The sequence below is a fragment of the Annulohypoxylon truncatum genome, assembly GCF_022578515.1.
Source record: "Annulohypoxylon truncatum strain CBS 140777 unplaced genomic scaffold F4807scaffold_8, whole genome shotgun sequence".
NCBI classification, from domain to species: domain Eukaryota; kingdom Fungi; phylum Ascomycota; class Sordariomycetes; order Xylariales; family Hypoxylaceae; genus Annulohypoxylon; species Annulohypoxylon truncatum.
Window position 1 is genome coordinate 446231 of NW_025953794.1, and position 10147 is coordinate 456377.

Sequence of the window (10147 nt, forward strand, 5' to 3'; positions counted from 1 at the left end):
TTTGTTTGGACAGACAGACTACGTACGTACGATAAATGTCGGGATCCTTCCAAGTTCCAAATTGAGGGCGGCATGTAATTCGAAGTCTCCGGGATACCGGGGTATTTCGTGCGAGTCACGGCCGCAACGCAACGCAACGCAACGCAACGGGTCTCTGACATTGAGCAGAGAAGGAAGGACGGATTCCTTCATGGTGATGATGTCAATCGTACTTACGATCAACCGTCAACCATCAAACTCTGACCCCATACCGCATCAAGGTCAAAGACATGATGGATGAATGTAAATACTTCATACTATATTTCCCCCTTATCTTGAGAGGCACTCAGCTCTTCCATCGACTAATAAGGTTTTGTCCATATGTGCGTGCGACCCGGTTCCGCGAAACCGGTCTACCACTAACGTTGTTCCTGGTGATTTAAAGTAGTCTTTAAAGTCAAGGATCAAGGCAGACGGCGATAAACCATGTCATGAGTACTGTCCGAGATTCCGGAGCAGTCTAAAAATTGACTAATTCCGTTGGATGGTGGGCAAGATGACTTTTATTGCAATTGGACTTTTTAAACTAAGTAGCTTAATGTGAGGCTAACTATGAATTTTCGTCGAGTTAGCCGTGCTGCTATGGTGAAAGAGGATTCATAGGTGTAGGTGGTAGGAGGGAGGAACGGAGATAGAATGGAGAATGAGAAGAAAAAAAAAGGCCGAGGATGATGCTGTGACCTCCCACCTGGTCTACCTAGATGCTCCTGCTCCCACTCTCTCGTTGGAAGGCCTTTATGTACTAGGGTCCATTGATCTTTAGCGGGTCGTATCCACCATAGACACTAAAACATTAGTGCTTGATTTCTACCGAAACTACTAAAATCTGCCCAGCAGCTGCCCAGGTGCTTCCAAAGTTTCTAATGGATGTTCCTGCTTCACTGCCCAGATGTACCCATCATTTACAGCTGCTGGGTTATAATACATGATGCATCCATAATACTGACCCAAGGCGGAAGGCGCTGCGCGGCTCACAGCTCACAAGCAAGAGGGAAATACAAAGTAAAATGCCTACATCCAGCAAAAGGGCAAGACCAAGCCAGACTTAGTAGTACCGTAACGGGTACCTCTCATTGTCAGTGTCATTACCATCCCATTTACCATCCCTTGGGAGGCAGGTACATTGATACACACCTGACCTACTGGTCTAAAGATACCTTGAGCTACCTATGGATGTAGGTAATTTTCCCACCGAAGCTTGTGAAATCATGGACTACTTCCTCTTTTCGTCTACCACAAGCTCAAATTACATCCCGTCTACATCCCGTCCTTTCTCTAACTAACCCAACTACACACCTCATACTTATTTCTTTACCAATACATTCACCACATTTACCATATCTCGTTGACCTCAACTAGATCATGCCCATTGACGGCCTAATACTAATTTATCCCGAATAATCGGCAACACCTAACTTGTATCTTTTCTTCTCTTTATTAGTCCTTTACTTATTTTCCGGAAGTCGAATATCCCTTTTTGGTGCTGGCATCTAGTTCGTCTAGACGAGAGAAACTTACCCCGACAAATCTGCTCAGTCCGTTTGCATATTTAATCATCTCTCACCAATGTAGCTACTCTCTAGTTACGTTTCGATCTCGACGACTCATCTCGTCGACTAATTCTACATCTACCAGTCGATCACTTAGGGCGCAGAACGACCTGGACTTTCCGATATCCAATTGCTCATAGTCCAGAGCTGGTAATGTGTCACCTCGGACAGGCAAACAGATGACCAGATCCCGCCTACTATTTTCGTGTCTCAGCATTTCACTAGGGCTCCAACGTGTTTGCTGGCTGCCGGCCACCTTCCAGAGGCCCAGAAAAGCCTTGCTGTTCTAGGCTACTCGATGCATTAGAGTGAGACCACTTGTGTGGAGCAGTATCCATCCTTGGACAAGCTGAAATCTCAGCAAGGAATAGCTTGGCGAGTATTGGCGGTAACCACCACGGCGGCTCCAAGCTGATGAGGCGATCCGATCAGCCCTATTGTATGAGCTCCTGACGTGCCAACTATGAATTGCAGAGTCCGAAGGGCTACAGATCGCGATATTTTTAATATTCGTCGCTGCCGGAAGCTCACATTTACCGTGGGCTTCCAGGTCGACGGTTCTCCGCCCAGCTATATCCGCTCAAGATGACGGACATGATACTGCCGAAGGGCATTGTGTTCAATAGAAACGACATTTACGCAGAAATAGCCAAGTACGACATTGTTCCACTAGAACAGATACATGCCGCTTGCCATGGTCAAGATACATCCTAACCACATCCGGTGTGATTAATACTAATCGTATTGCAGTATTCACCACGACGTCTCGGGAACTTGTCGACCCTACTGCTAGACGGCTTGAGAATTTTTGGACTCGTGTCTTAGGTGGTGACCGTCGCTATCTTCCAGGAACAGTTATTGCACGACTTTTTAAAAGCATATCCGAGGAGGAAAGCTTTGTCAAATTACGTGGACCACCAAATCGATACGAGCCAGTAAGTTTTGTGACGTCGAGTGGTGATCCTTACTGACCATTAACCCTAAAGCCTTCACCTCCTAGACCTGAATCGAAAGTGCAATCGCCCCCTATAGTCCAAACTAGCTCTGAGATATCGGTGGGGGGTCCTTCTGAATCCGGGTCAAACGGCAAGGCGAAGTTTACGAAGTCTACGCCAACATCTACAAAGCAGCCACATCCCATTCTGAAGAAGCCTAGGGGACCTTCAAGTTCTGGACCGCGGCCTACAGCTCGATTTGTATCGCCACCGGGATCCGATGGGGAGGGTGAAGATAGTAAAGAGGGCGATCTTGGCTCATCCGGGAGCACAGCGGTGAACCACAGCGGTGATTCCAGGGGTTCTACTAGTTCGACAGCCAAGGAGGAAAGGAAGAAGGCTACCAACACAACGCCAAAGAAGAAGATCGTAGCCTCTACGGCCTCTAGGCGTAGACCCGCTATGCCGCGACGCATTAGTTCTCAATCTTCTAGTGCTGTTACTGGGCCTGAACCTGGGCCAAAGGACGGGAGTTCTTCCTCCGGTTCGAAGAATTCGGGGTCGCAGACCTCGGTCCCAACGATTCTAGAAAAGTCGGGTAAAGGAGGGGCTTCGACGACGACGACGACGACGACGACTAAAGAAGGCGAACGGTTAAGTGCGAAGGCGGCAGGAAAACGACCAGCAGCTCGATCATCGTCTGAAAAACCAGGCGTCGCAAAATCCGGCAGTTCCCAGACTGGCGGTACTCACAGCCGTCAATTGGTAAGCGAGGACGCGGCCTCTCACTTAGGGCAGCTAGACTCTTCAGTCAATAACCCTAAGAAAATATCCGCGAATGATGCTAGGCATACGAAAACGAGCCAAAGTGGGGCGAGTCACAGGCGAAGTGATGCGCAAGAGCGACCTCGCCCAGGAATACCCCCCGTCATGACTCGATCGAGATCAGATGTGGGTGCTACACGGCGGAGCTCGCAGGATGGTCTTCCACCATCCCAAAGTTTGATATCATCAAGCACGACGACCGTCTCTAACACAACAGTTCAAGGTACCATTATTGAATTTGATGAGAACCCAGTTAACGAAGCTATGGTGAACGCGATGCAGGGAAACGAAGAAGATACAGAGTCTAGTTCCCGAAGATCTGGAAACTCCATACGTGACACACGATTTACCCCTACTCAACCAAGCACAGCACCGACCGTGCCGCTTGGCCGATCTAAAAGCCAACTTACCCTCCTACTCGAGCGGCAAGGCGAGAAGAAAACTCGCCGATGAGTTCATTGTTATACTGGCTCAACTTTCGCCACCATTTCTATTCGATTAAAAGATACTATACAGGATGATTACAGCGGGCCTAGAAAAGTACTCGGGCATGAGTGTATATTTATATTTGAAGCGCGTTCTTTAGAGGGTTCTTCCAGGACATAAAAGGGGAGATGATAGGGGATTATACAGAAGCATTGGCATTCACATACGATGCATTGCGCCGGCGTTTCATCGAATATCATCAGATCAGCGCTGGGTTTTTTTTTTTTTTTTTTTTTTTGCTTTCAGTCATCCGGAATAAGTGTAGCGGCGAAATATTGGAGTGTACATGTCACCGAAATACATGTTCATATTCAGGTCGTTTGGTTGGACAAATCACCGTTTACATGTGAATGCGCTTTTTTCCGAACTTATTTCATTGTTATTTCATGGAATATTGGCTATTCAGTTAAGAAGGGTATGGATAACATTGTTCACTGGGACCGTCTGCAGATAAGTTAGGAGCTAAAAAGATCGAGAGAGCTGAGCGCATTCCTACGACACGAAAATTTCCCTTGTTTTCTTATTATTAGTAGGTGGAATGCTAGCAATGACAAGTCGTCCGAGGGGTTTATTTTTTTCTTCTTCCAAGCTACTCTTTATTAGCTCCGCTACATTTTCAAACCCTTGCACGGTCCGGAGGTCAGGAGATGGGAGGACTAACGGATCCAGGATTTGTACACATGTACATCAATCAATCAACATTGATTGACTAACGAGGCTGGCTGCAAGGATAGGTATAATTGCCGCCGCAAACCGATGGAAAACGTGGGATAAAAGAGCATGGCCTTGCAAGGATAAAGTTAATTGACCTGCCGGGTCTAGAAATCTTCCAAGGTTCCTTTCTTCCATCAAACTACGGTCGCCTCCGTCGCGTTTTTTCCCAGGGCTTGCCCAGGCTGCCTCACCTAGGTAGGTGGCAAGGCAAGACAAGTCGTGGCATGGCAAATTACGTACCTAGCCAGCCAAGGTCGCCCTTTTCAAAACTCGCACCGAACCCAGACCGAAGGAACAAGGGATTATTTCGCCGATATCTCACAAATATCCCGAACGACCCGACGGCCCTGACTCGACACAGTCCAAGGGGGGGAGAGCATAGGTAAGGGTTTGATAGGTGAAATAGAAAAGAAGGAAGAGGAAAATAAGACCAAGAACAGAATAACGAGGTCACAAGGTCACAGGGATTAACGGATTGTCGATCATCAGCAGGAGAGAATTGCAATTACTAATGTCGAATTCTTGACTCCCAGGGTCTAGTTGTATCGCAATCGAATCTAAAGCACACATCCGTTCGCATTATGACCTTGTCGCATCCCGAGACTACGGCGCCATACCTTTCAAAAAGGATACATATGATTATCTATATACCAACCTTGATGGTTGATTAAGACTGTCTAATGTATGCCCTAGCAAAAACCAAAAATACTATTTGTATGCAGGAGTGCTGAAAGCCGCCAAGTGCCAAGACCTTCCAGAACCAAAAGAAGCCCCCATCCTTCCCTCCCCCCACGCGCGACGCGGCGTCTACAACTCTGCGGCCATGCGGGCACCCGAAAGCGTTCACCGGAAAGGAACAGGGCAAGGGCTCGCTTTTCCCGTTCGGAAAAAAAGACCAAGCAAACCCTTGAGGAAACGGATCTACCCTGGGTCGGAGCCGCGCAACGTTCTATCAACGGGCCATGCCCAAGTTGATTCGAAGAGTTGACCGACGAACGAGCAACCCACATTGCGCACGTACGCATATACTACCAAGTTGATAAGGATAATTATATGATGATACACCTAATAAAATGGACATTTCCATAATTATGTGGGAGACACGACATCGTTACCGATTATTAATGTTTCTATCTATGTATACCGGTAAGTATTATGGGTAGAACAAATTAACAAGCAAGACACATATCCGTGTCAACTTCTCGTATATCGGATATCTACCTAAAGCCACTTTCTATCTATCTTGTTCTTCTCCGCCGCCACAACCTGGGTACTGTGTCCGCCGCCTACCTTTCTAGTGCGGAGTCCGGACGCGCCGATATTCCCACACTTTACTCCGATCGCTCCCTTTACATATGTAGTAGCCATGTGGCGAAGGCGTCCAAGGCGACGAAACGACTGCGCGCTTGAGTACCTAGGTAGGTGGTATACGAGGACGAGAACCCAAAGACCCGTCGGTGACGTAGGAGTCCACCAGGGCATTCAAGATAGAACTCACATAATAAGTCAAAATCATGCGCGGTACATGATCACTAAAAATCAAGGACGAAAAGACCAAGGATCGCCAGCTCCGCCGTGCGGACCGGCCGTGGCGGTGTCGTCGTCAAATAGGATAATAATAAAATAAAATTTCTTATCCTTGAAAATGTTTTCCTTTTCTCTCCTTTCTCATTAGTTTCTCTCTAACCTAGGTATTTTTTAATCCTTGAATCTTTCCCGACCTTAGTAAGATCTCTAATATGTCGGTTCTGCAGATCTATGTATTTTTTCACCTTAGTCACCTATATACCCTAGTAGCCCGTCCTTCCTAGATTCGTGGGGGCCAATAAAGCGGGATGGCCTACCGTCGCCAAAAGGATTCCAGGCAACCTGCCCTAAGGCGGACGGCGCTGTGTTTCGATTCGCTCGCTTTTAGTGCGCCAGGTTTCGATTTGCTCACCTGTTCAGGGGACGGTCAGGATTTATGGATGTCATCCCTAAAGCTGCTGCGCTAACAGAGAGCTATGTAAGACAAATTCCTAGGCACCTACCTAGGTACCTAGTAAGCCATGCTGCCATCGAGCTTATAGGCATCCAAGAACGAGACCTCGGGTTCTGCGCGTTTGCTGGTTCGCCCAAACCTATTCCCTTGCTCACTATTTCTGTCATATGTCAGCTTACACCGCATACCGCTTCACTCTTGCGTCGAGTGGGAGAAAATAAATGTCGAGTCACACGGTAGAACAGAATAATAGATCCCGGGACCTTTTATGTAAGATCCGTAAAAGAATTCTCAGGTGAAATGTGACTGCCTAATACCTACAAATGCAGAAATAGTGAAGAGATGGGAATGTAGGTTGGCAGGCTGGATTGCTATTCTAGGAAGTAAAGATGCACCCATGTGCCTACCTTCAAGGCTAGCGCACCCGTACACAACGACCGCTGATCTCAGGTCCCCGGCCCCCTTGAACAGCCAAAACTCTAACCTTCAGGGCTACAGCTAGCCGGCAGCAAACCCCAATCCTACTAGGTTATGCGGGAGAGGACCCACAAACCCCACGTTGCGGGCCTGGTGTAACAGCCTCTCAATGAATTTTCATATGAATTACACCTTACTTGCGTGCAATTTGGGTGTATACATCCCACAGTGTCCAGATCCCTCGCAGGTACATACCATCACGAAGAACCAGCGACGTCGGGAATGGGGATATCAATTATCACATCGAAGTACACGTGTAAGGCAACGAGACAACATGACCTACAAAAATGCAACGGCGTCTCCGAGTTATCACAGAAAGGAAAATGGCTCCATTTCTCATCCTTTTCGGTGCCTCACTTGATAGGATTCCGACGAACCCGGATGGGGTGAGCAGCGAGACGGATACACTACGTTGGACCAGCTGGCGACTCGACGGCTATGCACATGACGCCGTATCATCCCATCTCATCTCTGTGTATCGAGTAAGGAGGAACAGGAAGAAACCACAGATTCCCATCTATTACTCCATAACCGATAATCCGTCCTGCCCGCTCAATGGCCTACAATCATGCGGGAAAATGTCATCGCCGTAATTGCTGTCGTCAAAAAGGGACAACAAACACCCCCTCGCTACCCCTCTAGGTCACCGCCGTTGCAGTCAACGAGCAAAGACAAGATCATCAAATTCCATTCAAATTCTGATAAGAGCCTCTCTAACCCATTGGCCGAGCCTTAAAACCCGTAAATCCCTATCCGTCCTCTTACATGGACGAACCCTGACGAGAAATCACCTAATCGCCCAGCTGAGCCGTAGCCATTGGGCGGATCGTAACTTGCTCGTATTAGAGGGGGGTCTCTACAAACAAGACGAGGCGGTCAAGTAAGTCCCAAAGGACTTTTTCGAAAATTCCGCCTCCATTCTTCTTCACCGCTTCCCAATCCCTCGGGCACAGCACCTAGGTGAACCGTAAAACTCGCTCGTAAAAAGTCACCTTGTGGGATCACGCGTAAGACCGGCGTGGGTAAAACAGGCCTGCATATTTCGAAAGTTAGGCAAACTGGCAAGGCAACCCTCTGACGTAGAGTTAGATCGAGTCGTAGATAGATTGGAAAAGTAGGCCCCATCCGTCGGGTGCGAGGTGCTACATCCGGAAGACCCCAAATCTGGTATCACCAGGCTGGACATCGTTCCGACCCGACAGCGCGGCTCTCAATCCCAGTCCGAGGTAGCGCCTCGTATGCTGTGGGGGGATGACGCCGTCGTCCTACAGTACGAGGAGCAAAGGTTAGCAGACAACACCAAAAAAAGAACGAGGCGATACGAGAGATGAGCAAATAAAGTAGTACTCAGTACTCACCCATAGCCTAGCGGAAGAGTACACAGCGTCGCTCTCCCTCTCGATCCTATCCCTCAGCTCCGGATCCGCCCTCTGGCCCACCGTCTCCATAACGCTAGCGAGCTGCTCTCCGCCCATGACGCCGATCCGCGCATTCGGCCACATCCACAGGAACCTAGGGCCGTAAGCGCGGCCGCACATGCCGTAGTTGCCCGCGCCGTAGCTGCCGCCGACCACGACCGTGAACTTGGGCACGTCGGCGCAGGCCACGGCCGTGACGAGCTTGGCGCCGTGCTTCGCGATGCCGTCGCGCTCCGCCTGCGCGCCCACCATGAACCCCGCGATGTTCTGCAGGAAGACGAGCGGGACCCCGCGCTGCGCGCACAGCTCGATGAAGTGCGCCCCCTTCTGCGCCGACGTGCCGAATAGGATCCCGTTGTTGGCCACGATGCCCACGCGCTGCCCGTAAATACTGCCGAAGCCCGTCACGAGCGTCGACCCGTAGTCCCGCTTGAACTCGGAAAAGTGCGAGCCGTCGACGATCCGCGCAATAACTTCGTGGATCGGGAGCGGCTTGCGCAGGTTTGTGGATGCTATGCCTAAAAGTTCCGATGCTGGGTAGAGAGGCTCGGAATAACTCGTTGAAGGAGGTGTTGCCTTATGCGGCCAGTTCAAGTTGCTAACACACCGTCTTGCTAGCACGATGGCGTGTGCGTCGTCTACGGCTAGGTAGTCGGATACGCCAGATACCGAAGTGTGCATCACACCACCGCCGAGCTCTTCAGCTGATACTTCTTCGCCCGTAGCTGCTTTGACGAGGGGTGGTCCAGCTAAGAAGATGTGTCCTTGCCCCTCTACGATTATGTTCTCGTCGCTCATAGCAGGGACGTAAGCTCCGCCTGCAGTACATAAACCCATAACCACCGAGATTTGGGGGATCCCCTGAGAGCTCATCCTCGCCTGGTTGTAGAAAATTCGGCCGAAATGGTCGCGATCTGGGAAGACATCTGACTGGTGAGGAAGGTTTGCACCGCCCGAGTCCACCAGATATATGCAGCTATTTTGCCATCGAGTTAGAATATATGTATGTCATACTAAACCTGTCTCGTCTCACCGTGAAATATTGTAGCTTAACTTACGGTAATTTATTCTCCTGGGCTACGGCCTGGGCTCTCAAGTGCTTCTTCACGGTGATGGGATAGTACGTGCCTCCTTTTACCGTGCTGTCGTTCGCTACTATCACACACGTGACGCCCTCCACAACCCCAACCCCAGTAATGATGCCTCCTGCAGGCACATCGGCCTCTGGATAAAGTTCGTGACCCGCCAATGGCGACAGTTCCATGAACGTCGTGCCGGGGTCTACTAGAGCTGTGACTCTGTCTCGCGGCAGCATCTTCTTCCTCGCAATATGCTTATCCCTAGCTTTTGCAGGGCCGCCCTGCTGAGCCGTGCGAGTCAGTTGCTCCAGACGGGCCATGGCCTCTCCCATAAGCCGCTCATTTTCCTTGAACTCGTCTGATGTCGAGTCAACGCTACTCTGTATAACGGATATAGCATTTGCCTGGTACGGGGCCGTGTAAGACGCGATTGTTCGAGCGGGAAGACGGAAGGGTCGATGGGGGCGTCGTGAGCATTGTCGGGTCAATTGGCGAGAGAAACCCCACAGGTCTCTCGAGCATCTTGGTACAGACATATTGAAGGTATTGCGTATTCTGCTACATACTGGTATTGCAGTCTTTCAGTATAAAAGAGAGCTAAAAGCTACCTGAGTTTACTAAGAAGTTGAAAGACGTAGGTATC

At 49.6% G+C, this 10147-nt stretch overlaps 2 protein-coding genes across 2 annotated transcripts; one reads left to right on the forward strand and one right to left on the reverse strand.

The window, feature by feature from the left end:
• The first annotated feature begins 1696 nt into the window (after window positions 1-1696).
• F4807DRAFT_381323 (uncharacterized protein) lies at window positions 1697-3903 on the forward strand. Its single transcript, XM_047995788.1, has 3 exons — window positions 1697-2286; window positions 2340-2524; window positions 2576-3903. Exons 1-3 carry the CDS (start codon window positions 2175-2177, stop codon window positions 3800-3802), a joined length of 1524 nt encoding a protein of 507 aa, XP_047856427.1. The 5' UTR covers window positions 1697-2174; the 3' UTR covers window positions 3803-3903.
• Window positions 3904-8149: 4246 nt separating this feature from the next.
• F4807DRAFT_450598 (carboxyl transferase) lies at window positions 8150-10040 on the reverse strand (the record flags this gene model as incomplete). The annotated part of the gene is made up of 3 exons (XM_048000146.1): window positions 8150-8272; window positions 8366-9401; window positions 9484-10040. The coding sequence occupies 3 exons, from the start codon at window positions 10038-10040 to the stop codon at window positions 8150-8152; spliced, it is 1716 nt and encodes a 571-aa protein (XP_047856428.1).
• Between the last annotated feature and the right edge of the window lie 107 nt (window positions 10041-10147).